This window comes from Manacus candei, unplaced genomic scaffold, assembly GCF_025592945.1.
Source record: "Manacus candei isolate 608988 ecotype Guabito, Panama unplaced genomic scaffold, ASM2559294v1 h1tg000065l, whole genome shotgun sequence".
In the NCBI taxonomy this organism is placed as follows: Eukaryota; Metazoa; Chordata; class Aves; order Passeriformes; family Pipridae; genus Manacus; species Manacus candei.
In genome coordinates, this window is record NW_026138113.1 from 1,579,803 (window position 1) to 1,607,138 (window position 27,336).

General features: G+C 52.8%; 2 protein-coding genes across 5 annotated transcripts in view; one reads left to right on the forward strand and one right to left on the reverse strand.

The window, feature by feature from the left end:
- The window catches only part of FANCA (FA complementation group A), a 33,201-nt gene extending 17,760 nt beyond the window's left edge, over nt 1-15,441 (reverse strand). For 2 of the 4 annotated variants that reach the window (XM_051805933.1, XM_051805934.1), the window contains exons 1-18: nt 15,402-15,441; nt 14,732-14,841; nt 13,761-13,833; nt 13,076-13,218; nt 12,674-12,769; nt 10,971-11,044; nt 9,806-9,921; nt 9,146-9,228; nt 8,667-8,700; nt 6,283-6,349; nt 5,515-5,627; nt 4,588-4,664; nt 3,962-4,103; nt 3,301-3,434; nt 1,835-1,945; nt 1,335-1,430; nt 1,182-1,241; nt 367-455 (exon numbers count right to left, since the gene is read on the reverse strand). In XM_051805933.1, the coding sequence (XP_051661893.1) occupies nt 367-455; nt 1,182-1,241; nt 1,335-1,430; nt 1,835-1,945; nt 3,301-3,434; nt 3,962-4,103; nt 4,588-4,664; nt 5,515-5,627; nt 6,283-6,349; nt 8,667-8,700; nt 9,146-9,228; nt 9,806-9,921; nt 10,971-11,044; nt 12,674-12,769; nt 13,076-13,218; nt 13,761-13,833; nt 14,732-14,841; nt 15,402-15,441 (1,658 nt within the window). The remainder of the gene's footprint in view (nt 1-366; nt 456-1,181; nt 1,242-1,334; nt 1,431-1,834; nt 1,946-3,300; nt 3,435-3,961; nt 4,104-4,587; nt 4,665-5,514; nt 5,628-6,282; nt 6,350-8,666; nt 8,701-9,145; nt 9,229-9,805; nt 9,922-10,970; nt 11,045-12,673; nt 12,770-13,075; nt 13,219-13,760; nt 13,834-14,731; nt 14,842-15,401) is intronic. The other 2 variants (XM_051805935.1, XM_051805932.1) reach the window with 1 other exon arrangement.
- A 4,489-nt stretch (nt 15,442-19,930) lies between these two features.
- On the forward strand, nt 19,931-27,333 carry SPIRE2 (spire type actin nucleation factor 2). The gene is made up of 15 exons (XM_051805939.1): nt 19,931-20,202; nt 23,085-23,122; nt 23,294-23,653; nt 23,892-23,972; nt 24,048-24,212; nt 24,293-24,379; nt 24,488-24,596; nt 24,673-24,842; nt 24,921-25,071; nt 25,176-25,309; nt 25,412-25,546; nt 25,628-25,695; nt 25,790-25,817; nt 26,230-26,345; nt 26,433-27,333. Exons 1-15 carry the CDS (start codon nt 19,989-19,991, stop codon nt 26,647-26,649), a joined length of 2,073 nt encoding a protein of 690 aa, XP_051661899.1. The 5' UTR covers nt 19,931-19,988; the 3' UTR covers nt 26,650-27,333.
- The last annotated feature ends 3 nt before the right edge of the window (nt 27,334-27,336 follow it).

A 27,336-nucleotide genomic window follows, 5' to 3' on the forward strand; every position in this document is an offset into this window, starting at 1 on the left:
GGTCCAAAGGGCCATCTCCTCACATCAGGAATTAATTCAGCTCCTGCAAATATGAAATATTCATGGCAACGTGAATAACCACAGACAGAGCAGGTTCAGGTTAGCAATAACTATTAATTTCTTTAATTTTGCTTTTTAGTATGACAATTCTGGACTTCTCTAGCAGGGGTGCATATGCCTTTTCACTCTCTGTACAGATATCCTTATTAAGATGACTCCTGAGGAAGTGGGAAGAACTTTCCCAAACCCCCTTTGCTCACATCCTCAGTTTTTCTTGTTTCCTTATTTTGATTTGGATTCAGCTATTATTATTATTATTATTATTATAATACCTAAATCCAGGTAGAGTTGAAAAGCACACAGTACCTGGCTTCTATCACAGATGTTGGGATCTTCCTTGTATTTTCAAATATCTGAAGGGCCTTTTCAACATCACGGAGTGCCTGGCCCTGGGGCTGCCAGAGAGAACGAGAGAATAATGTGAGAAATCAAGGGTGATGATAAACTCTCCTTTTCTGTTCTGCATTTGGATTATTGTGGTTCTATTTTAGTTGCACATGCGGAATCAAGACGCACCATCTCCACTTCCAGTCCATGCCTACAGGCAGAGGGACTGACATCCCGAGTTTCTCTTGTTTGAGCCATAACACGCCTCAAACTGCAACAAGTTTCTCAACTGACAAACAGATCAGACTTGGAAAAATTAAATTAAATCTTCACTTATGACTGTCAGTTCATCACAGGACTGGGGTTCTTGCAGTATATTCAACCACCCTGTCTCTAGCCTGTATTTAATGTACTGACTGACTATGTAAGTAAGACCTCTTAATCTGACCAAAATGCTTACTTATAGATTACCCAAAATTTATCATGAACCACAGTGTGAAGTTGCAGACTGTAGATTCCATCTCCAAATCTCCTTTAAATATTCACACTTTGGTACAGCACCACAAAGATGATGTACTCTACTGAAAAGAATCAAGATACCCACAAAATATTACTCCAGTTTTCATGAAATCTGGGAAGATCCTGTATTTATGGCCACTAACCCCTCTGGCTTAAAACTGGAGATCTGGCAGCATGCTCCAACTTGGAATGGCAGGGAAGTTGGTAACCTAAGTGCTTTTCAAAAGGAAATGGGACATGGCTGATGAGAAAACTGGGAGACAGAGCAGCAGTACCTGCACAGCCTCATCAGTGGAAGACAGGTCTTCATAGAGCCCCATGTCCTCTATGGCCACCTGTGTGAAGTTACAGAGATGCAGGTGGTCACACACAGCAGGGACTGACAGATCCAGAAGGAATTCTTCTCAAAAGAGACAATTTTCACTGACCTTGAGGTCAGACAGTCGGGTTTTAGCCAGAGTGATGTATTCCAAGAGCAGGGACCGGTACTTCGTTGGCACAAAAGGTGGGTACATTATATGGACCTGAAATAGGAAAACCACCATCAGATTTGCCATTTTTACAGGAAATCAGTGTAAAATTCTGACTAATGTTTACAGTCACTTACCTCAAATATTCCCCAAAGAAAGCATTATTGCTCGGTTTAAGATAAACCATTTTCATGGCAACTGACACATAGTTTTTCCCAACAACAGCAAACAAACAAAATCACTGAAGTGCTTAAACTTAATTCCATTAAAGGAATTCTCCCAGTCAAAAAATAATCTTGTCCTTCCTTATTTCAAGAAGAAAAGGGTTTGAATAATGTATCAGAAGTAATGGAATTCCTATAACAACATTAATAATGATCTGAGCCAACTCAAAGGCACAAAGACGGTCACTTTGGGGCAGTTCTGGATCTGAAAACCACCTGTCAGCACCTTCTCACCTTCAGGTATGGGGCAGCTTCAAAGGGCACCAGCTCTGACAGGAACTCGAAGAGGAAGACCAGAGCTTTCTTACTGCTCCCATGGTGGCCACCAGCACTCCCAAAAGAAGCCTGAAACAGGGAAAAATGACAAGAGAGCCTTTCAGCATGGAGAGAATCCTCATCCCAGTGGTGCCAAAACAGCACACAAATCCCAGACATCCCATTTCCGTCAGGGGAATCTTTCTGGAGAAAAGCCTCCAGAGAATGCTGACAGAATCCCAGAATGGTTTGGGTTGGAAGGCACCTTAAAGCCCATCTTGCTTCAACACCCTGCCACGGGCAGGGACACCTTCCATTAGACCAGGTTGCTCCAAGTCCTGTCCAGCCTGGCCTTGGACACTTCCAGGGATGGGGCAGCCACAGCTTCTCTGGGCAACCTGTGCCAGGGCCTCACCAACCTCATGGCCAGGAATTTCTTCCCAATATCACATCTAACCCTGCCATGGCAGTGGGAAGCCATTGCCCCTTGTCCTGTCACTCCAGGTCCTTGTCCAAAGTCCCTCTCCAGCTCTCCTGGAGCCCCTTTAGGCACTGGAAGGGGCTCTAAGGTCTCCCCAGAGCCTTCTCTTCCCCAGGCTGAATACCACCAGCTCTCCCAGCCTGGCTCCAGAGCAGAGGGGCTCCAGCTCTCAGAGCACAGACTCACAGAAGTCTCTACAGAAGTTTGCTGCCATGAGAACACTCAGTGTTAAACAAGACAACACCAAGATGCACCAAAGGATTGAGATTCGTGATGGAAACACAAATCCGCAGGTTTCTACACAGGTTTATCTGGGCATTCTAAGGAAAATAACCAGTCTGAGACTACACAGAACACAATCAGTTTACCTTCTGATACCTCCTGAACACTCTATCAGCCAAAGCTGAGCTTGGATTTGCAAACTCATACAAAGGAATTTCCAGGTTGAATTTACGTGGAGATTTGCATCCCTAAAATACCAACCTGTTTACAGTTAAAAGCAACAACCAATTATCTCTAAGGTCACACACAGCAATTACAGCTGCATGCAAACCTCCAGGAAACAGGAATGCTTCCTCTGCCACAACCCACCACTTATGCAATAACAACAGTGCTGGTTATCAAGATACTGAAATATATCCAAGATGATGATTATAACAGGAATTACATGTCTGCATTCCTGGGAAATAACTAAGACAGGTAAGGTGAACTTAAAAGATGAAAGGAGGGAAGACTGGGGAAAGCCAAATAAATTTATTCTTTGCAGACACAAAGGCAGTAATAAATATTCAATCATTCCTAATATCAATACAATCATTCATTACCCTTTCTCTTTTTTTCCCACCTTTCTCCTGACTATCCTATCTGGAAAAAGGCTTTCTCCATGCAGCAAAACATTCCTTATGCACAGGTTTCCTCACACAACTAAAAGAAAGCTCACCAGTCAGGCCTCATTTAGTCTTACCTTAAACCACTCAGAGTAAGGCATGAAGACAGCAGGGCCCTCCAGAGCAGCCTGACGAGCGATCAGGAATGCAGTGATCATATTTTCCATGTCATAATTCCCAAAGGCCTTTAGCAGGAGATGGCTCAGTAGATCTAGGAACATAAAACAGTAACCTCACACTTTGCTTTTGACAATGGTGCTGTAATTTTCTACAGTAAATGAAGACAAATGTCTGTGATAAAACATAAGGCAGGACGTGTATTGCAGTCTGGGGAACCTTTGGGATCTGATTTAATTTTTTCATGCACTTTCAACAGTCAAACACTCTTAAGATTCCCTGCAGAAATTGCAGGGAGTCCAGCACTGGGATAATCAGTAAGGAACTCTCACAAACAAGCTCTGCTAGTAAAGGTGAGCTAGAACTAAGCTTCAGTAATCACTACACCAATTAATAATGAAAGTAGCTATCAAATAACCATTGGAGCTGTACACAAAGTTTGAGAAGTGGCAGACATGAGGCCTGGCATTCTTATCACTGCTGACATGGAATATCTGAGTGGAAAAGCAGATGTTCTGCTGTTCTTTTCCATGCAGGAATCCCAGACAGAACCCATGGATGTCTGTTCTGCTCCTCATCCGAGCAGCACAGGCACTCCTTAGCTTGGCAGTGCCCACATACCCTTGAAGAGCTGCTCAGCTTCGGCCTGACACACCACCAGTGTGGAAACACAGGACAGGACGTGCTGCCAGTTCACCTCATGGGTCTCCAGGATTTGCTGCAGCTGGGAGATGGATTCCTTTGCACTGAATGCCACCAACAGCTGGAAGAGTGATGGCAGTTCCTGTTAGCTGGGACACATAGTCACACAAAAGAGGGAGACACAGACAAGACTGACTTTTCTGTGTAAGAAAAGGTGGTACAGGCAAGTGGCTTTACTGGGACTTTCTCAAGCTATCCTGCAGCTTTTGCATCAGCCTCCCAGGCCCAGAGATCAGCCTGGCTTGGAACCAGCACTGGCTACAATAAGCAGTAATATTCCAATTCTCTCAGAACTCATGTAATGTTCTGTAACAGTGACAATTCACATCTCCAATCAGCATCTTCATTCTCATTAAGAGCTTTGCATAAACAAAAATCCCTGTAGTTCTTTGCCTTCATGCTTCCTCCTGCCTACAGTTTCTGGCAGCTGGCTTGGATTCTGGGACTGGAACGCTGCACTGATTTTCAACAATCTCATTTCAGGTATTTCAGAGAATATAAACCAAACATAATAAAGTTCTCTTTGTGACACCAAGCAGACGTACTTTTCGATACAGGGTAGTGAGCAGGGAAGAAGTTCTGGTAAAGCTCCACTCTTTCTGCATCTGGATGGCATCAGACACTACACCCAGAAAAAGAAAACTTCAGCAACAGGTTTTAAAACACACTCAAAATGCAATAGGTTTCCCTTTGGCAGCCAAACACATTAAAAACTGCCCACTCTCTCTCCCATTTGTTTTTGGAACACAGACCATGGCACGAGGACTGTGCCATTCCACTATGGCACTGCCACCCCAGAGCTGTTTTCGTGACCACACACGCGTAGGCTGACATGGCACATGCACAGAGAATCAGCAAGGAATCAGCTTTTCCCTCATTAACCTCTCTCATCTGGAAGCCAGCAATGACACAGCTCTCCCACACAGCAGGCAAGCAGCTCCAGATCACAGCTCACAGGGATTTTATCGGAGATTTTATAGCTCAGACATACTTCTTCCTAAAAACATCAAGCTTCACAGTTACTGATCAGGGATTAGAACCTTCCTGCCTTACTCCCTCATTCACCAAAACACTCATGTCTTGTGTGTAAACCCAGCACGTGGGGCTATCCTGGTTCATACCCAAGCTCTGTCTGCAGCACCCCATCTCCCACTGAGCTTCTCCTTTGCCCAAAACTGTTCCCAGAAGCCAGAGCTCTCTCATGGTTGCTATTAGATATTATTCCAAATATCTGTGCACAAGCCCTTGGCTGAAGCTCTGTTTGAATTTTCTCCTGATCTATGACCCTCTAAAAGCCCAGATGACTTTTTTTGTCTGATCTGGCACTCTGATTATATGGACTCTGAGAAGAAGCTGGGGAGCCAGCCAGCTTTTCTGGCTCTGGGTCCTCCAGGCTGGACCCCACACAGCAAGGCCTGGGTGGGATGGAGCTCCAGACACACCTGGAGACACCTCTCCCCACCCACTCCTACCTTTCAGCACTGGGTTGTAGGTGAGAACCTCGGTCAGGGTGTGTCTGAAGAACTGCCGCATGGAATCCGGGTGAGCCACACTTCCATAAACTGACACATTGAACACATTCAGCCTGCAAAGGACAAGGAAATACCAGAAACAATGTCAGGAAGTATGATCAGCCAGGTACTGATTAAATAGCATCAACCAGGTACTGATTAAATATGACCTATGAGTTGCTGATTAAATATGATCAACCAGGTGCTGCTTAGGCTGAATGACTTATTTTTATTCTACATCCACCTTCTCAAATTGCCACAAATATATACTTTTTGTATGTATTTTTTCTTACAAAAGTGTAATGGCTACTCAACACTATGTAGACATGAGATTTACAAATCTGAGTCTAATGTATCTCCCAGCACAGGACTGAAGGTGACATGTACAAAGCAGTTAAACAAAACAGGCCTGGAAGCAGGAACTGGAGGTGATGGCACCTTCCAGGAGCAGTGAGAACATTTGCTGGAGAATTTTCTGCATGCCAAGAGGGGGCTCCAAGGTTGGTTCCAGCCATGCCAGAACCCCCTTTCCAACCTGGCCCTTATCTTTTCACAAGCACTTTCATCTGCACATATTTTATCAGAGAAGAATACCAAAGACAAGTAGCACTGGGAGGGGTGGGGTATGTGTAAACAAGTAAAAACCAGCCCAACCATTCTCCCTACTTCAGTAACAAGAGTAACAGTGAATAAAAACCTACTCCTGACACTATTTGGAGCATTTCTTACCAGAACCTCACAGCTTGCAATGTGGAAACATCTTTCTCCTTCTCTTTACCAACAGCATCGAGCACCCCTGTTCCCCAAAATGCACAAAAACACAATGAGAAATAGAAATGGAAGGAACTGTGACAGTAAACACCACACAGGAACTAATAGGAATGAGCAATTTGTGCACCTTTTCAAAGGTGACCCTGTTAGGGAAATGTGCAGAAGCCATTTAGCAGTGTTAAATTCTCACCAAAATCTTTCCAAAGTGACCCAGAGACTCAGAAATTATTACCACTGACCGTGAACCAATTTAAAACATTCCCCAGAACATGCTAATAATGAAGCCGTCTAAAAATGCACATAAATCTAAAAAATGCACATAATTTCCAAACCCAAACCTAACAATGTGTGTGTGAGCGCTGTGAAGCTGCAGGAAAGGGAAGCCTGTCTGGAGGCAGGGATTTGCACAAGCTGAATTAACCAGCCTGGGAACCCCGGTCCAAACAAAGAGCAGGCTGGGGGAGGGCCACACGTTTGTAATGTTGCATTTGCTGAACAGAAATTCCTTTAAAAGCCAGATCTGCCCCAAAATGACTGGTGGAGATCAAACAGGTTGGCAGCTTGCGCAGCACCGTTGTCTTGACGATCAGCCCACACCACTCAGAGCCCACAGACTGGGAGACCCTTTGCTTTGCAGCCTGCTGCAGCAGCACTTCTGCTCCTTGTGCCATCCTGCCTTGAAAACCCTCCTCGTTGAGCAGCTAAAGGAGCCTGGTTTGTTTATAAAAATAATTGAGAGAAGAGAAAAACCCTTAAAAGACAATTTACTGAGCAGAGGCAGAGAACCAGACGTGCCTCACATGCCATTACAGCCCTGGGAGGTAACACTCTCCTCTCCTGCTGAGGAATACTTTAAGGTTAAGTAGAGGAGAATAAAGAAAAGGAGATAAACTCAGCTTATCTTCAGGCACAGCAATGCAACACAGTCAGATCATCACTGTGAAGCACAGCCCTCCCATACTACTCCAGCCTGTCCTTCTCCTCCTCTGAAGGTCTTCAGTAACAGGGAATGCTTCTACATAAAAAATCCCAATGTTCTCCAAAGATTAATGAAGCAAAACTCCTCAAAGGTGACCCAAAAGTATACACTAATATAATATCTTGCATAAAACTCAGGTAATACATTTTGCAGGCACACAGGCTGCGAGTGTGGCAGTGCAGGCTGCGCAAATGAGAAGGTCAAATGAAGAGCAGGATGCAGCCTCCTGTCTGCCTGCCAACAGTCTGCTCCTCCTCCTCCAAAATCCCTGCTCCTCTGTTGAGAAGGGTTGGTTTTCAACTGTTAAGGGGCCACCTGAGATAGGATTCATACGTATTAAATAATAAAGCACTTCTCTTGCAGCTTTCCCTTTTTAGAAGCACTCACAAGGTCTGTGAGGATTCTCTGTGTACAGACAGCTCTCCCTGAGAGACCTGGAGCAAGGAATGGAGCTGGCAGTGCCCACAGGGAATGGCACAGGATGGAGGGGACAGTCCTAGCGGTGTGTACTGGGTTTGGGTCACCTTCCAGCAGAGGAAAAGCAGCAGTCTCTGCAGCAGCACTGAGCAGGAAACGTGCCAGCAAGGAAAGTGGTGGAGCACTGTCACCAAGGAGACAGGGGAGTGACAGCAGCCATGCAGTCAGGTGACATTACCAGGGGTGTGAGGGGTGTAAGGAAGGTGACAACAGCAGGTACAGCATCTCCCCGTGAAGATCAGCTGTGACACATGACAAAAATAACCCCCATGTGTGTTTAGTCTTCCTGCATCAGGATTTGCATGTAAATCAGGCGCTGCTACGCTTGAGCCCGCAGCAGTCAGGGCAGCTCAGGCCAAGGTAGGCACGTTGTCAGTTCATGAAGGCTGTTTAAAGACTACACACCAACATTAGATGTCTTTGCTCAGCATAAAAAATAGGTTCTGCAAAAGATTAGTCTGAAGCCCAAACGGTGAGTCAGCAAAATCACTTATAATATTGTGAATTCAAAGTTTAATTCACTAAGCAGAAAAAAATAAATCTAAGCAGCAAACCGATCCTGGTCTAACCCCTGTGTTCCACTTGCTTCCAAGCAAATCAGTTAAAAATCAGGAAATCAGGTCAGGTATCTATCTGATGTCACAGCTGAGAGCATCAAAACAAAGTGGCATAAAAGGTAAGAAATTATCTGCAGTGTCTGGAGACACTTTAAAAAGCAAAGGGAAAAGCAGAGGCAAATAAAATCAGTGGCATAAATATTATGCACAACAGCACAGGCAAAGCAGCCAGGCAAAGGATTTCTCCTTAGGGATTTAGCAGTGAACAAGGAACAGAAGTCTTAGAAACAGCAGTGGCTGCATAAAGCCAGGATCACAGCAATACTTACATGCCAGCATTCTCTGCAAGACAGCATGGCAGATCTGTTCAAAATCGACAAATTGAGGCATTTAGAGTTTCAAAGAGCTGCAGTTCTATGCAGAAAAGGTAAATTGACTCCAAGAAAGAGTTTTATCCCTCTTAAAGCTTCACTTTATCCTCAGGCTCTGCAGTAGAACAGGTAAAATAGACAGAGGGGCAGCATTCCCCATTCTTACCAGCATTCCATGCCTCACATTCAAATGGAAACAACAGAGCAATCAAGGTGAAAGGAAGTTTAAAAAGCCCTTGCTGTGCCACCTTGGAGCAGTGCTCCATACAAACAGCCTCTGTTCTGGCTTCACCATTTGCCCCACTCCAGCATCCAGACCACCACCCTTTCCTTGCTGCTCCAAGCTCTGATTTATTTCCACTCAGCAAGACCCAGAGGTTTATAATGGAATTACTTTTTAAAAGCACTGTTTGTAACCAGGTTTATTTTGTTCTTACATAAGGAACCTTCTGGAATTCCACCTTCCTTCCCAGCTCCGAAGCTTGCTCAAAGCCATTCTGAAGGAACACGATGGCAAAGTCTGCAAACCAAGAAAGAATTGGTGTTTCAGCAGCCCCCTTGCACACAGATCACCTGCTCTTTCCCCTCCCACCTGTCCAAACAGTGTCTGAAAAGCCTCGTTCACCACTTAGCAGGAATAATTTATTGTCTTGGAGTAAAATTACTCCCAGGAAAAAGGATCCAGAAATTAAAGGATTGTAAAGACTAAAGAATTCACAGGTGACCACTGCAGAACTCAGAGGGGCTGGAGGGGATTTTTTCCTAAATAAAATTAGAAAATAAATAATAGGAAATGACAGAGGGAGAATGGAACTCTCAAATATTTGTGGTCCAAAATCTCTCTGACACTTTGCATGTGTCATACAGTGTATCAGCCCTTGCCACACACACTTCCCAAATACATTTTCTTGTGTTACTGTAACTCCAAGGGATGGAAAAATTCAAACCAATCATTTTTTTAAGGGGAAAAAATTGCTAAATTTGCCAAATGTATAAAAAATATATTCCCCTCACTGACACAAGGTAAGAAAACACAAAGTGAGGCTTGTGTTTTTACACCTCCAAGGTCTTGCCCCGTGCACAGATGAGGGACTTGCCTGAGAGAAGGTGCTGTGCCAGCTCCGTGTCCCCAGATGGGACATTCCCAGCCTGCTGGCAGATCCCACAGAGGCCACTACACAGCCACTCCACCACTGCAGGGCCTGCTGGACTCCTGGAACACACAAAAACACCTTCAGTTCAGTCCCTCCTGCTTCCTTGTTATCTCCACCACCATCCTCTGGGCTCGGGGAAGAGCCACTCGTGCACTCTGCCCTAAATGTGGCATTTCATTTATTTAATTTGGACCAGCACATTTGCTTTACAAACAGTTGCTTTTTATATTATTTGCTTTATAAAAAGATCCTACAACACACACACACACAAAGGCAAAAATGCAAGTTAAATTGTGCATCTAGGTATTTCCTTATGTCTGATATGAAAGTGTTTCCACTGAGAAAGCTCTGTTAGAAGAACTTCAGTTCCAATTTCTAAGATACTTGGATTAAAATGCTTTAAAAAAGAAATTCAGGTCTTAATCTATGTCTTTGGTTCCCTTAAGAGTGAAGCACAGTGGGCACTGAAGGCTTTCATCATGAACGAGTAAACCAGTATCAAAAGCCTAAAAGATTATTGCAATGTTTCTTTGACACCATAAGGAAACAAACTTCACAAAGGATAATTCTGTATATACTGTTTATATACATATATACACACTCTTTTTAGCTCTGTACCATGGAATCACGGAATGGTTTGGGTTGGAAGAGACCTGAGAGACCATCCAATTCCACCCCCTGCCAGGAACACCTTCCACTAGACCAGTTTGCTCCAAGCCCCATCCAACCTGGCCTGTAACACTTGGGGGGGGGAAACAGGAAATTAAAAATAAAATTCTTAGACTAACTACTCTCTGAAGATTAACTCTGCCAGATCAGAAATATAAGGTTTTGTGAAGATGGAAGTACCCAAATTCTGTAGAGCAAGACTTCTTCTCAAGTCCAGCAGCTCATTTGGTGGACATCAACAAGGCACTGCATCTAAACTGGGCTAATCATCCCAGAGTAACCTCTCAAACCCACAGTAACTTCTTAATCCTGCTAATCTGATCCCTTGCCAGCACTTGACTATATCCTGGGTCCAGAATACTCATGACTAATCCCTGATTATATTTCAATAGGCTTTAAGAGATTAAATACATCTGCAAAGCCACAAAGCTCTGCTCACCTCTCCAGCAGATCTGCCAGTCCAGCGATGTCACTGCTGTGCAGGTGCCACACGACTTCCAGCATTGGAGGCTCCTAAAGAGATGTTACCATTAGGTCACAGGTTACATTTAGCTGATGCAAGTGATATATAAAAAATAAAGCTGAATTCTGTTTATTCAAACTATCCAGAAGTTGCTAAAATTTAAACCTGATACCCCAGGAAATGCCCAATGAGGAAAGATTACATTTGCTTTTCCCTTCCTACAGATTTTGGATGGTTTACAGTTGTAGATGCATCAGTTTAAATTTTCATGGACAAGTAATTTATATATCCATATTTTTCCTGCAGAATAATGCAGATTCTGCACATTCAAAGGAGTAGTAGATATTCCACGAAACAGGTAACAGTGCTGAGTTTCAGGTCTTGTTAATTCAGATCCAGATCCAGATTACAGAATTGTCTTTTAGTGTATTAACTATTTATTAGTCTCTATGGAACGAGTTTGCTGCTCTCAAATCTATATCCCAATATAGACTGGGATTGTAGGAGACTACACGAAGCAACACTGAAATCATCCAGGCAGAGAGGCCAATGGACCAAGGGGAAAAATGAACCTTTGTCAAAAATCTGCACCAGACATCGCTCCCATGTGGATCAAATTGCTGCCCTGCAACATCCCTTCCAGCTCCTGCCTGGGACAGCATGTCCAAGAGAGTCCTGAGCCAGCAAAACACCACTGCAGGGTGCACCTGGCAGGGAAAAGGTGCAGCAGCAGCTTCTACTCATTCCAGATAGAACCCAAACCTTCCCACCTTGGGAAGGAAGAGGCATTTGGGAACCTTGGGCACAGGGGAAAAGCCAAAGCCCTGGGAGCTTTCTGCAGCCACCAGCAGCTACCTCATACTCTGACCCCAAACTCGCCCACATACTTTGTCTTCACAACCTAATTCTTACTGTAACATCCTCAGTTACAGGGCAGCACTTATCTACCACTTATCCCATGTCTGCCCCGGGACCAGAAGATCTTAATCAGCCTACGAAACACACAGAGTCTATTTTCAGCCCAGGAGCAGATATGTGAGACCAGAGCACTTTATCCAAGCAGATCAGCCTCTTCCTCCTTTCCCATCAGAACAGCAATGAATCAGAACTGCCCTACTCACAAAAAGCCCTGAACTCCCCTCACAACTTCACAAAACAAACCCAAATGAAATCAAGACATCCCATTTGTGAGGAAACACAACCTGTTATCTGCTATCTCTTTCTCTGTGACCTCACTTTGTCTTATCAACATTCCCAGATAAGCTGGGTGGAGAACCAGGACTGCAAAGACAGAAGGACTATTGTTGGTAAAGCACGTGAAGGACTTTGGGACTGGGTCACCCCACAGCCAGCTGGGAGCTTCTGCACTGGACCTGGAGAGCTCCCCATACCAGCATTTGATCACCAAGGTGCTTCCAACACTCCTTTGAGGCAGTTTCTAATAACTCACCTAATGCCAAACCTCAACTGAGTCCTGTGAAAAAGCAGAGACAAGGAATTTCCCACTGAACTTGCTTTAAAATAAACAAAACAACAAAACCACCTAACATTTATAATTCATATCACACTTCTGGCAGGTCAGGAAGACCACAGTCATTCTATGGAATTCAGGGACGTCACATCCCACAGATAAAATCTCATGGTCTATAATGCCACACTGTTTCTCCTTGAGTGATTACCTTCATTTTCCACATTTCTTGGCAGAAGAGGGAGCGACAGAACACATTGTTTGCCAGCAAATCCTTCACCATCTGAAGCAAGGAAGACAACCTCTTCTGGCATCACACCGGAAATGAAGCAGAAATAATTCCTTTTGTGAATAACGCGTTCTTAGAAAAATAATTTGTTGCTTTCCCTGATTGCTGCTTTTTAAAGGGTTAAATGGTGGAGAGAATTCACAGAAAAGGCCCAAACTTCTTACACATCTTGCACTTCTGCGAGCGAATCAGACACATCAGTGAATAATTGTCCACTCGGGCCCTCCGTGTTTGGGGGCTTTATCAGAGCAAATAAACTGGGCTTAAAGTCAAACCTAACATTGCTGTTCTCTAGATAAATTAAATTTAACCCTTCCCCCTTACTCTCTGGTCCAAGCTCAGCAGTGGCACTGGAGAGGGGCTGGCAGGAGCCTGGCAGATCCACTCTATGTTGGTAACGGCGGTTTTGGCTGCCAAGGTTGCTGTGGGCACGTCCAGTTTGGAGGCCTGTTCCTGCAGAACAGACACTGAACAAAACAACAAAGCAGAAAGCTGTCAACATGGGAGGAAAAAGGGTTTGAAAACCTGGCTATGAATCATGGAATGGTTTGGGTCAGAAGGGACCTTAAAGCTCATGTCATCCCACCCCACGCCATGGGCAGGAACACCTTCTGCTAAACCAGATTGCTTCAAGCCCCATCCAACCTGGCTTTGGACACTTCAAAGACAAAATCCCACAGCTCAAACCCCTTTCAGCACAAATGTCATCCATTGTACAGGGTAAATAATTTTTATTTCCATGTATGATTCCTTTACTATACATAAAACAGGGGAAGAACAGCCACAGAGATGGAATGTCCCTGAGAAGCAGATTTTTGTGTTTTAGCCTTGTAACACTTTCAAATAACAAAAGTATTCAAGGACTGACACCTTGCCAGGGGTGTCATCAGCAGGTAAGTAAGAAAAAGACCAGAACAATGAAAAGAAAGTAAAAGTGGTGTTGCATTTAACAGGCAAACATTCAGTATGGGAGGAATTCTTCCTCACTGTATCCCCAGTAGATACTCACCTATAAATGACTCTGATGATACTCCCAGCTGCTCTGTGCCATCCTGCACACTTGGTTTGGCTGAATCTCCCACCTGGAAGCAAAAAAACCCCTTAGATGTCTGTTACACACATTTACAAACCTATTCCCTCTAAAGCTCTGGCACTGCTGGAGCAACTGAAGTGAAATTAGCACTGACTTCCCCCATGAGAATGAAATACCACAGATTTCAGGGCACCTTGCAAGAGATATATGTATAGTTATTGTCATTTCGTGCAGAAAAAAGGAGACACAGGTCAGAGTTCCTCACCCCCCAGCATCCAAGAGCTCAGCAGCAGTGCCAGGAGCAGAATTTTTGTAATTCCCATCTTTGAAGTCCTTTCCGTGAAGCCATATGGCCATAAATATTTGATGAAACATGTCCAAATGTTGGATCCTTTTCTAGTGAAATCTCCCCTTTATTTTTATAAAGGCAAATACTCTGTAGAGAAAGAAAGATCCTGAAGTATGGGAGGTATTTGCAGAGTCTGTTGCAGCTGTAAAATCAAAACTGTGTGAGGAGAGGAAGAATGCGGCCAAATCAGAAGGTTGGGTCAAGTCTAGGTTGTCATGAAGACAGTCAGGGTAGTCAGAAATGGTTGATAATTCAGAGAAACCCCAAGTCTCTCCTGATTTTTTCCCCTAGATTCACAAGAAGCCAGTTCTGACTCCAAGAAAAACATGCTGGATTTCTCTTTGTCCCTAATCCAAACCATGCTTAAGTATTTTCAGTCTGTAAGTGCAGAACATAAAGGAAAAAGAAAATAATCTCATTTTGGCAACACAGACCTCCAAACTTCAGCTTACTCCTACAGTGTTGGTTTTTCTTTCCATGTGTCATGAAAACTGTGTTCCTGGGACATTCACTGCACAGCTGGTGGAACCCACCTCCAGTTGGGATCTTCCACCATCCCAGCTGGACCATGACCCCCCTCGAACCATCTGGCTCCTACCTCCAGGAGGAGGTCAGTCAGGTTCTGGTGGTGATCCAGCAGCCTCAGAGCCGCTTCCTGGAGCTCTGATCCGCTCCCAAAGGAGCTTTTCTGCTTCCTGGCTCTCCCTGCTGAGAAGTTTGGGTTTGTTTTATGACCACAGCTTGTTCCCACAGCCCCCAAGGACACCTTCTGTTCCCTGCTGCTGGGGTATGAGGGCAGAGGGGGGATGTACGAGGGCAGAGAGAGGGGCCCGTATGAAGGCAGATGGAGTGCATGAGGACAGCCGGGTGTATGACAGCAAAGGGTTAGGAGGAAGGCAGAGGGGAGCGTATGGAGTGCGGCAGGAGGGCAGGGAGATCTGTACGAGGAGACCAGAGGTGGGTGTTAGAGGTGGGCAGAAGGGGGGGTTGAGATGGGCGGGAGGGGCGTATGATGGCAGGGGGGCTGTACAAAGTCGAGGGGTGTATGAGGGCACGGGGGGGGTGTATGAGGGCACGGGGGGCTGTTTGAAGTGGGCAGAGGTGTGTGTATGAGGATGGGAGCGTAGCAGGGCAGAGTGGATGTATCAGGGCGGGGGGGGGTATGAGGGCAGAGAGATGGGGCATATTTGGGAAGAGGGGGGACATTGCCCCCCGGCCCAGCCGGGGCTCTCCCGGAGCTCCCCCCGGTGCCGCTCAGCCCCACGTACCGAGCAGGTCCCGCCAGCTCCGCCCGCCCGCGCCCGCCATCGCGCGCCGCCGCTTCCCGCCACACCGACCCGCGCCGCCATTGGCTACCGCCGGCCGAGCCCTCCTCTCCCCATTGGCTGGCAGGGAAGAGAGGCGTGGTCACGCCCGCCCTGCCGCTTCTGTCTATTGGCTGAAAGAACGGTTTGGTCCCGCCCCCTGCCGCCATCTTGGTAGGAGGGGCTGGCATGTTGCGGAGGGCGGCGGGAGAGGGGTGGGGACTGCGGCTGTGGCTGGAGAGGGGACTGTGGGAGCACGCGACGGGATGTGGGGAGATATGCAGGAACACGGGTGAGGGGCTGTGATCCTGTCTAGATGTGGCCCTCGTAGCCCCGTGTCCCTCGGTGCTCAGGATGCTGCTGACTTGTGCCCCACCCAGGGACAAGAGCGGCTGGAATTCCCAAAGGGAGGAATCACTAGCACTACAGGAATCACCTTCCACTACACCAGGTTGCTCCAAGCCCCGTCCAAACTGGCCTTGAACACTTCCAGGAATGGGGCAGCCACAGCTTCTTTGGGCAACCTGTGCCAGGGCCTCCCCACCCTCACAGCCAAGAATTGCCTCCCAGTATCCCACCTAACCCTGTCATGTGGCAGTGGGAAGCCATTGCCCCTTTTCCTGTCATTCCACGCCCTTTTCCAAAACCTCTCTCTCTCTTTTTTCTCAGCTCCCTTTAAGTCCTGAATGGCTGTAAGGTTCCATAGGAAGCAGTGTAGAATTCCCAGAGGGATTTTCCCTCTGGTCCTATCCTCCCTGGCGATGAACCACAGCTGTCAGCCACTGTCCGCGTGCCCAGTGGAGGGCTCAGAGCAGCAGTAGTGATCCCTTACAGGAAGGTGTACCCACCATCGGGAATCAGCTCCTGCCAGAATTGGCCGTGGGATGGTTCATTTTGAGCTGGCCCTGGCAGGGGTGAGTCAGCAGCACGCGCGCCAAGAGCTGGAGAACACTTCCTGGCAGTGCCAGCGAGTCCGGCAGCTGGTGCCGGGGAGGCTGCAGAGAGACCCCACAGCACCGAGTTTGGGAACCCTTGCCAGAGTCACATTCCTGAGATACGTTAACCCCTCAGGATGCCATTGTCAAGTTTAGGGCAGCCTCAGATTTTGGGATGCCCCATTGGGCCAGCCCCAGCAGGTGTCCAACCGAGAGCTTGGCATTCCAGGATACTCCTGAGGTTTATTCACATGGACACCAGGAAGCTCTCACAGCATTAGTGTCCAGGGAACCTGGTACCACCTGACTTTGGACCTGCTTACACAGGGGTGTTATGTGGTGGGAAGGCAGCGGGATGGGGTCAGTGTCCCCTCAGGATGATCCAAGTGCCAGTATCCAGTGCGGGAGTTCATTGCCTTGGGACTGGCTGGGGCATTCCAGGGAATCAGAAAGTCTAAGAGCAGTGAGTGCTATGGAACACTGGGTCAGGGACTCTGGTTTGGCCAAGGAAGGAAAACCAGGGGAAACCATTCCTGTGATGGAACACAACAAGGCGACATCAGGAGGTACAGTCAAGAGCTCATCACTGCCCAGGGTTCCCATTGTGTGCCCTCAGTGTCCTCAAGATCCCCACGATGTTCCCAAGGTCCCTATGGTGGCCCCAAGGTCTCCATGCCACCCCCAGTGTATCCCCAAAGTCCCTACGGCATCCTCAAGGTTGTCCCCAAGGTCACCCAAGTGGCCTTGAGGTCTCCAATGTGCCCCCAGGGGTAACCTTAAGACCGTCATGGTGATCCCAAGGTCCTCAGTGTGTTCCGAGCTCTCCGAGGGTGTTCCCAATGCCTCCAGGATGGTCCCCAAATGTCCCCAAGGTGTCCCTCAGAGCATCCCACTTTAAACTCCAGCCACATTCAAGGCCAGCATGCAGCAGTAGGAAACTGTCCTGTCAAATGCCCCCTCCTTCCATGTTCCCAGTTTATTGCAGCATGGAAGGAAAATGAGAGAGGCACGTCCACCCCACAGGTTCTCCATGCGCTTATTCCAGGTTCCTGTGGCTTTTTAAGGAAATTTTTTGCATATGAGAGTTGAAACCCATGGGAATGGCATATCCCCAAGGAAACACGGCACACAGCTGCAGGTGGCTGGGGAAGGGTTCTGTCTGCCCTCCATCCCACCTCCGTGCCCCTCTCTTCCTGATTCCACACTGAAGGAACCAGGAATTCCAACCCTCCCATATCACTCTGACACCCTTTCCCAAACTCTTCATATTTTTTTCTTTTATCTTTCATTTTTAATTCTATTTTCCTCATCCACATACACGCTTGGCTTCCGTTTGAGTTTTCCACGCTGGTAGCTTTTAATTATGCCGCGATTCCATATTAATTGCAGATTTACCCAAAGCAAAAGGCTCCGTGCTTTGTCATGCAAATGCCATCCCATGAATCCTGCAGGGTGGGTTATCCTCGCCTTCAAACGCCGCACGTCCTCCCCGCTCCCCTCCCTGCCGGTGCCGCCCCGGCTGTGTCCGGAGGCGATGGAAAGCTGGCACCCGGCACTGCACAGCCCTGCTCTGGTGGGCTTTCCTCCCGGGAAGTCGCCTCCCAGGCAGGCTCCAAAACAGCTGATTATAGGGCAAACGTTGCATTCAAATCTCTCAAACCAGAGCCAGGTGTCAGCATTGTGGCCATGAGCTGCTCCAGGGGCTGGAGACGTGCCATTCCATGTGGATGCAGCTGCGGATGAAGCTGGCACTGTGCTCCCGACTCCCTGTAACATGCTCCCACCTGGATATGGTGCATTTGAGCAATCCAAGAGATGCATTTGTGTCCATCCTCCCCTTTCCCAAACCCCAGGGCACTGTACAGGGCTGCATTTCACAGTATTCCAGCTCCACTCTCCCATTTTATTTCCTAAAGATGGGGCTGGCACTCCTCAGGTTCTCTGGGATGGGCACTGAAGGGCATTTCTCCTCCATCCCAGGCTCTTTGCCAGTGGTCTCTGGCCCTGCAGCTCCTTTGGCTATGTGGGACAAATAGAATCTATGTCCCTGCTCTGTCCTCCTCCCAGCTCAGCCAGCACAGCTCTGGGATTGATCCCAGTTTATGCTCATGGGTTAATGGAGCTGAGACAGTGTTTTTTAAGCTCCTTCCATCATGGAAATGGGAAGCTCATCATGACAAGAGTGTTCATGTGCTCCCTCTGACCTTTCTCATGGACTGGTTGTCCTTTCTGCTCTGCCAGCACAATCCTGCCCTCCCCATGTGTCCAGAGGGACCAGCTGATGCCCCAGAGCAATCCCATCATCAGCACCATGCCATGCCAGCCATTCCCAGTGGCTGTAGAATGCCATCCCCACACCACATTCCCAAGGGACATTGTCTCCCTAGAGATTCCATCTCATCCTGGCACCTTCAACCTGCTCCTGCTGCTCCTGGCCATGCACAAACCACATTCTGGCATCTGGAGTTCTTCTCCTTCCCTCTGAGGAGTTTTCCTGTCCCAGCCTGGCTTTTCCCTCTCAATCCCAGCTGAGCTCCCCAGGCTTCCCAGCACCCCACAGGCAGGTGCCTCATGGGAGGTGTCCGCATGGGTGCTGGCATCCTGGGTTCCTGCCCTCACTCCTGCTCTGTGTCCCCAGGTGACCCCAGTCCCAAGGCTATCGTGTCCCTCCACCCGCTGCTCCACACATGGCACGTGTACTCTGTGGGGTGGGAGCCAGGGCTAGGGCTGAGCCATGTGCTGTGGCCACCCTGATCCTCTCGGGGTGAATGGGGCTCTTATGTCCCATGGGGTGTCAGCCAGCACTGCCCTGCACCCACCCCGGGCACTGCCCCTCGTCACGTGCCCTGCACCCCATGCCTGGGGCACCCACGCCCTGTGCCCTCTGCCCTCTGCCCAGGTGTGTGCCCTGCACCCTACACCCAGGTAACCCGGGGCAGCCACTCCCTGTACCCAGTCCTATAGCCTGGGCAGGCCGAGTTGGGCCATGCTGTGATGTACCGTCCCGTGCTGAGCTGTGCCATCCCGAACTGAGCTGTGACGTGCCGTGCTGTGGCGTGCCATGCCAAGCTGTGCCATTCTGAGCCATGCCATACTGTACTGAGCTGTGCTGTGCCGTGCCACACTCTAACGAGCCATGCCACACTGTACGGAGTGTGCCACACTGTACAGTGCCACGCGATACCATGCAGTGCCACACAGCACAGAGTCATGCCATGGCATACCGAGCCTTGCCACACCGTACCAAGTTGTGCCATACATATCGAGCCGTGTCGTAACGTGCCGTGCCGCACCGTACCATACCGTATCGTACCGTACCGTGCCGTACCGCACCGTACCACACCGAGCTTCACGCCGTCCCGATCCGCCCGTGCCCCCCGGCGCCGCCGCGGCCCCTCCCGGCGGGTGCCCCCGGCGGTGCCGGCACCGGGGTGGTGGGTGTGGCCGGGGCGGTGGGCGGGGCCTGTCCCCGTGTCCCCGCCCCCCCGCGCTCCCGGCGGTGCGGGACGGGACGGGCCGATGGCGTGGGCGTGGCCGTGGCCGTTCGGGGGCGTGTCCTTGCGCTCCCCCGCCCCGTGTCCCCCGCCCGCCGCGCTCGGCGGTGCGGGATGGGGCGATGGCGCGGGCGGGCGCGGGGCCGCCGCGGGAGCTGTCCCTGGAGGAGGTGCTGAAGTGCTACGAGCAGCCGCTGAACGAGGAGCAGGCCTGGGCGCTCTGCTTCCAGGGCTGCCGCGCCGCCGCCGCCGCCCCCGTGGCCCCCGCGCCGCTCCGCACCGCCGACATCCGCCTCCGCGCCGACGGCTCCCTCCGCCTGCCCGCCCCGCCGCACGGTGAGGCCGCCGCTGCACGGGAGGGGCGGGAGCGGGCGGTGCCCGCGCGGAGGGGGACGGGACGGCACCCCCGAGCGGGGCTTACCGGGGCTTACCGGGGCTTACGGGCACCGGGACTTGCTGGGGTTTACCGGGGCATCGGGGCTTACAGACACCGGAGCGAGGCACCGAGGCTTGCCAGCACCAGGAGTTACCGGCACCGCGGGAGCGGGGCGCCGGGGTTTACCACAGCTTATCGGAGCTTACCGGGACCCGGGGTTTAACGGCACTGGGGCTTACCAGGGCTTACCGGCACCAGGACTTACCGGCACCGAGAGCGAGGCACCGGCACCGGGGCACAGGAGCTTCCTGGGCCTGGGACCCGGGCACCTGGACTTACTGGCACCGGGGCTTAGCAGGACCAGGGCCTGCCGGCACCAGGAACGGGGCACCGGCATCGGGGCTTACCAGCACCGGGACCCGGCATATCGGGACTTACCGGCACCGGGGCTTACTGGTACCGGAGTGAGGCACTGGGCTTACCAGCACCGAGACTTACAGGCACTGGGACTTACGGGCCCTGGGACCCGGGGCACTGGGTCTTACCAGCATAAAGAGCGGGCACCTGAGACTTACCGGCACCGGGACTTACCGGCACCGGCAGGGGGTGCTGCACCGGCGTCGGGGACGCAGAGGGACGAGGGATATCGGCTGCAGGGGGGGCAACTGCAGCGGCCCTGGCGGGAGGGACCGGCGCCGGTGGAGAAGGACCTGTACTGAGAGCGACGGATAGGCAGGAGAAGCGACATCGCGGGGCGGCAGGCACAGAGGCAAGGGCCGCAGGGGAGCGGTGCAGGGAGGGCACTGGAGAAGCTGGGAGAGACTGTGAGGATGGAGAGAGGGACAGTACCACCGTGGGGCAGGAAGGTGGCAAAGGCGGGGACAGGGGTGAGCCCCAAGCCCTGGCCCCGGCGGTGGGGACTGGCACCGGCACTGCCGGGATTGGCGGGGAAGATGGGCTGATGAATTCGGGGTCCAGGGCTGGTGTGGCACCGACACTGGCACCGGCAGGGCCTCCCGGCTAACCCAATGAGGCTGGACCTGGATGTAGGGGTGTGCGTGGTCCTGGCATCCACCGTGAGGCTGCAGGTCACACACGGCAAGGTCAGACAGACACGGGGACACCCACAGGGACATCCATGGGTCGTCCACACCTGCACATGCAGGGCACTTCGTCCTGCCCCAGCCCCCTGTGTGTTGCACACTGGACAGCCCCATCTCCGACCTTCAGCCTCCCAACCATCTCTCCGTGGGAGACTGGCACTGCCAGTCACAGCTGTGACGGTTCTGGGGTGTCACTAGGCTGGGCCGGCTGCCAGCGGTGACACTGGGAGGCTCCAGGAGCACCTGGAGTGCAGCCAATGCTCCACCTGTCTCATCCAACAGCGAGGCCACAGGGGCCGGTGCTGTGGGGTCACCGAATGGCCTTGATGCCGGTGACCGGGCAGACGCCAGGGTGTGTTGGGCATCTCCATACCCAAGGCAGGGACACACACGGGCACAGCACGTGCCTGTGGCATCTGGGCATGGTGTGGTCACACCGGCTCTACTGGTCCTGCTTGGGAATGGCCCCACGCCCTACCCTGAGCCACTCTGGGGCTGGAGACGGTGTCACTTGCCAGTGCCACCATGCCAGTGATACTGTGCCAGTGACACCGTGCTGCCTCCTCCTACCAGGTCACTTCTGTGCCAACCTGAGCCATCTCCCCAGGGATGAATCAGGCCTCTTCACAGTGAAGCCTGAGGCTGGAAGGGCTCTGGGTGCCTCTGGGCACTGCTGCAGGTGGTGGTAACAACGTGGCACGTGGCTTGGCAGCTCTACCTGGCCATGGGGCTGGATCCACGCTGAGTGAACCAACAGCACCCTCTGGAGCCACTCCAGTCCCCTATCCCATAGGAACTCCCTCCTTAGCTGTGTCCCAGTGGCTGGAGGGAGCTGCTGGGACCTTCTGGGCTCATCCTGCTGGCCAGGCACCAACTACAGGGCGATGATGGCATCCCAGGGCTGGTACTGCAGTGGGAACTGGGCATGGCTGGGGCAGATGGGTTGGTGATGGGTTTGTGTGTGGCACTGTGACCACCATTGGAGCTGCCCTTGCTGTCTGTTCCTGGCTGGCACACGACTGGCATATCCTTGCAGCTGCCGCATTGATTAGCTCAATGCAGAGCTAATGGTCGGGAAGTGGAGCTGGAAGCCCTGGGGACACTGCAGAGACCACTCGTGTTCCTCGTCCTGCGGCTGCCAGGAGAGTTTGAGCTGCCCATGAGCATGTCCTGGGCTCTGTGTGTGTGTGTGTGTGTGCCATGCTCCAGTTGTGGCTGCCAGTCCCCACACTGCCAGTGCTCACAGTCCCGGTACCCACACTGCTGGTGCTCATGATGTCAGTGCCCACACTGCCACTGCCCACACTGCCGGTGCTCACACTCCTGGTGCCCACACTCCTAGTACCCACACTCCTGGTGCCCACAGCCCAAAGGGATGCAGGGGCATTTCCCCATGGTTGCAGAGCTCTCAGCTCCCTCCAGCCCTGGAGGTGAGTGATAAAGGAATGCCTGTGCCCCCCTTATGTGCCCCCCTGGAGGCGGTGCTGCCACTGCCTGATGCCAGGACTCAATGTGCTGGTGCCCACTGCCCCATGGAGCTGTGTCCTGGGTCCAGGACAGGATGGGAGCAGCCAGGAACGGGAGTCTCAGGTTGGGGTAGAAACTGCTGTGGGTGGGACCTGCTCAGGGTGGATACCTCACAGCCAAGCTGGGTGGGTACCACATCCCCAGGTGATGTGGGGTAGGATGCCCAGTGCGGGGCTGTGGGTGCAAGTGGTGACTCTGCCCTCCTTCCCCAGACCTGCCCGCGCTGCTGACGCCCTCCGCCGAAGCCCAGGTATGCAGGGGCCAATGACTGGCCCCATCTGCCATCACACGCCAGTGTGGGGTGGGCACCGCCACCTGGTCCCCTCGCCCATGGGTCCTGGGATGGGACCCAGCGCTGATGGGTGGGGGGGTAGCTGGTGCCAGGGTACATCCGATGCCCAGCCCATGCCATGTCCTGCAGATGGTGCAGTCGCTGGGCTTCGCCGTGTACCGGGCACTGGACTGGGGGCTGGATGAGAACGAGGAGCGGGAGCTGAGTCCACGCCTGGAGCAGCTCATTGACCTGATGACCAACAGCGACTCAGAGGACAGCGGCTGTGCCACGGCTGACGAGGGCTATGGGGGGCAGGAGGAGGAGGAGGAGGGGGGCGAGGGACCGCCACGCGCTGTGCGCACCTTCGGGCAGGCCATGCGGTGCTGTGCTGCCCGCCTGGCCGACCCCGCCGGTGCCCCGGTGCACTACCAGGCTGTGTGCCGTGCGCTCTTCGCTGAGACTGTGGAGCTCATGGCCTTCCTCGCCAAGATCCGTGATGCCAAGGAGGTGAGTGTTGGTGCCCACTGGCACCGCTACCTAGCCAGGGAAGCCAGCTGGTGCCCTCTCTGCCCATCCCACCAGGGCTGCTGGTGCCGGCGTTTAGCCATAACATCTCCCAGAGTGCTGTGCCAGCTGGGAATGTGAGTGTTTTCGGGTGTACCTCAGTGCTGCAGCCCCATGACATGGTTTCAGTTGGACCCTCAGTACCACCAGGGCAGGGTGACAGTATCTTGTACCACAACAGCTGCTGCAGAAGCTGAAGGAGGATGAGGAAGAGGAGGAGCGGCCGGCAGCGGAGCTGGGCAGCCTGCGCAACACCGACTGGGTACAGTGGCACGTTGGGGCATGGGGTCCATGATGGGTGGGTGGGTGCTGACGCGGTGTCCATGTGACCCCCCAGGCCCGGCTGTGGGTACAGCTGATGCGAGAGCTGCGGCATGGCGTGAAGCTGAAGAAGGTGCAGGAGAAGCAGTTCAACCCGCTGCCCACTGAGTACCAGCTCACGCCCTTCGAGATGCTCATGCAGGACATCCGCGCCCGCAACTACAAACTCCGCAAGGTCATGGTGAGCACAGCCACCGTGCCAGCCCCTCACCCTCCATCCTGCCATGCCCCAGCCTGGTACTGACCCCCTGCCCTCCCCAGGTGGATGGAGACATCCCCCCACGGGTGAAGAAGGATGCCCATGAGCTCATCCTCGACTTCATCCGCTCCCGGCCCCCTCTGAAGCAGGTGAACACTGGCACTGGGACATCTCCCTGGCATGATGCCATGCCTACCCTGGGAGTGCCATCCCTGAGCCATGGCTACCACTTGAGGTCCTGTCCACACATCCCACAGGCATCAGAGCGACGGCTGCGGCCCCTGCCCCAAAAGCAGAGGACGCTCCATGAGAAGATCCTGGAGGAGATCAGGCAGGAGCGGAAGCTCCGGCCTGTGGAGCAGAAAGGTACCAGTGTCCCCTCCCTGCTGTGACACGCCAGCTCTGTGCCCATCCCCATGGTGCTGAGCCTGTCCCTCTGCAGGGTACAGCTCCCTGCCCTGCATCCCACATGCTTGTGCTGGCCGCCTGGCCTCCAACTCCTGCCTCGAGCTCTCTCGGTGCCCGGACAGTGCCATGCCCACACGCCCACGGCCACGCGTCCTCCTCAAGGCGCCCACCCTGGCCGAGATGGAGGAGATGAACCTCTCAGAGGCAAGGGGGGACCCTGGAGGTGGGGGGACACGGGGGGTGCCAGGTCCCTGGGGTGATGTGGTGCCCATGGTCTTGCAGGATGAGGACTCTCCAGGCACAGAGGTGCCGCTGAAGCGGGATCGCTCCTTCTCAGAGCAGGACCTGGCACAGCTGCAGAGCCAGCTGGGGGGTGACCAGGCTGCACCCCAGGACCTGGAGCCACTGCAGCCCGAGTCCCGGCCCCGCTCAGGTACTGCTGGAGGTCCCCATGTCCCCATCCCCAGGGGGCTGTGCCATGCCCTGTGTCAGTGGTGGCACCAGGTAACATGGCCTCACCATGATCCCTCCTCACAGGCTCTGTCCCTGCCAGCTGTCACCAGCTGCCAGATGGGCCAGCACCGCCCCGGGCTGCTCTCGGTGCTGTGGAGGAGAGACCAGAGGACGGATCCAGCGCTGCCCCCACCACTAGCTCCAAGCACCTCTGGCTGGTGGGTTCTAGGGACACCGGGGCTGGGGACACCAGGCAAGCGTGACTGTGGGCACATGGCTCCCTCTGCCACAGCTCATGGTGACATCCCCCTGTCCTGCAGGAGTTCAGCCACCCCGTGGAGAGCCTGGCCCTGACCGTGGAGGAGATGATCAATGTCCGCAGGGTGCTGGTCAAGGCTGAGATGGAGAAGTTCCTGCAGAGCAAGGAGCTGTACAGCAGCCTGCGGAGAGGGAAGGTGGGAATGGGGCCAGGGAACCAGAAGGGTTGGTGGAGGTGTACCCCCGCCCAACCCCAACTCACCCCACTCTGCCTGCAGGTTTGCTGCTGCTGCAGGGCCAAGTTCCCCCTCTTCTCCTGGCCCGCAGCCTGTCTCTTCTGCAAGCGGTGAGCACTGTACTGTGCCGTGTCACAGGGCTGGGAGGGTGGCAGGAGGGTCCCTGTGATGGCCCCACTATCACACCTCTCTTTGTGTCCCCAGGTCTGTCTGTAGCTCCTGCAGCCTGAAGGTAAGGGACTGGCCCTGGCCAGTGTCACTGTGTCCCAGTCCTGCCTTGCCCCATTTTGTTCTTGTCCTGTCTCTGTTCTCCCTTGTCCCTGCCCCATCTCATCCCATCCCTGTCCTGCATCCTCCCTGTCTGTCTTTCCCTATCTCTGCCCCATCCCGCCCCTGTCCTATCCTGTCTCTGTTCTCCCTTGTCCCTGCCCCATCCCATCCTTGTCCTGCCTTGTCCCTGTATGTGTCCTGCTATTTCTCTGATCCATCCTGTCCCTATCCTGCCCCATCTTATCCTTGCCCCTGTCCCACTCCATCCGTATCCCTGCCCCTGCCCAGTCCCTATCCCTGCCCTGCCCTATCCCAACCGTGTCCCATCCCACCCTGTCCCCATCCATCGCGTCCTGACTCCCACATCCCGGCAGATGAAGATGCCTTCCAAGAAGCTGGCTCACATTCCCGTCTACGCGCTGGGCTTTGAGAGCCTCCCGGGCTCGCTGCTGCCCAAGGCGCTGCCGCTGCGCCGGAGGGAGCCCTTCCAGTGAGTCCCTGAGCCTTCCTCCCCATTCCTCCCCACTCCTCCTCCTCCTGCTCCCGGTGGGTGCCGACGGAGTGCTCTGTACCGCAGTTCGCTGTCGGGGCCGTGCTGGCGCCGGGTGGAGGAGGAATTCCCGCACATCTACGCCCAGGGCTCCGTGCTGCGGGACGTGTGTCCCGACTGTGCCGGGTTCGTGAAGGACGTGGTGAGCTCCAGCCGGCGCAGCGTGGCCGTGCTCAACGCCAGCGCCGCGTCCCGGCGCCACGCCAAGGCCCGCTCCCTCTACAGCGACGCCTGGCTCCAGTGAGGGGCCCGACGCCCCAGTGATGGGCACCACGGGGGTGCCCCCCCGCTGTACATATATACATAGGATGGATACACACAGCCTCTATATTTATATACGTTATGGACCAGGGGCAAAAGGACCCGTTCCTGCCATCCCCTTCCATCCCTGCCACCAGCCCCTGGGGGCACAAGTCCTGCCATGGGGCACCTGCAGCCCCTGAGGGCATGGATCCCACCGTGGGGTACCCACAGACCCCGAGGGGATGGATTCCACCGTCACACAGCCCCTGAGGGTGTGGATCCAGCTGTGGGGTACCCACAGCCTCCGGTGGAATGGATCCAGCTGTGGGCCGCCTCCAGCGTCCGGGGGGAAGGATCCCACCGTGGGGCAGCTCCTGGGAGAACAGGTCCTGCTGCAGAGCGCCCACATCCCCGGAGGGGATGGATCCCACCATGGACCACCGTTAGCCCCCAGATGGATGGATCCTGCTGTGGGACACCCGCAGCCCCCCGGGAGCACAGATCGCACCGTGGGGCAGCTCCTGGGGGAACGGATCCCACGGTGGGGCACCTGCAGCCCCCTGTTTTGGCTTCCCCCAGCTCTGCTTCTGTGCCAAGCCCTGGCTGTGCCGGGGTGCCCAGTGCCCTGGGCTGGCACGGCTGCTCTGTATGTCCCCTCTCCGATAATAAACCCGCTGGGCTACTCCGG

Bases quoted from the DNA above. Each gene is read 5' to 3' on its own strand.
- SPIRE2 (XM_051805939.1), top strand. From the start codon at position 19,989: ATGGCGCGGGCGGGCGCGGGGCCGCCGCGGGAGCTGTCCCTGGAGGAG. The intron at 24,843-24,920 runs GCAAGGGGGGAC...ATGGTCTTGCAG, and splicing joins AGGAGATGAACCTCTCAGAG to GATGAGGACTCTCCAGGCAC. The intron at 25,310-25,411 runs GTGGGTTCTAGG...CCTGTCCTGCAG, and splicing joins GCTCCAAGCACCTCTGGCTG to GAGTTCAGCCACCCCGTGGA.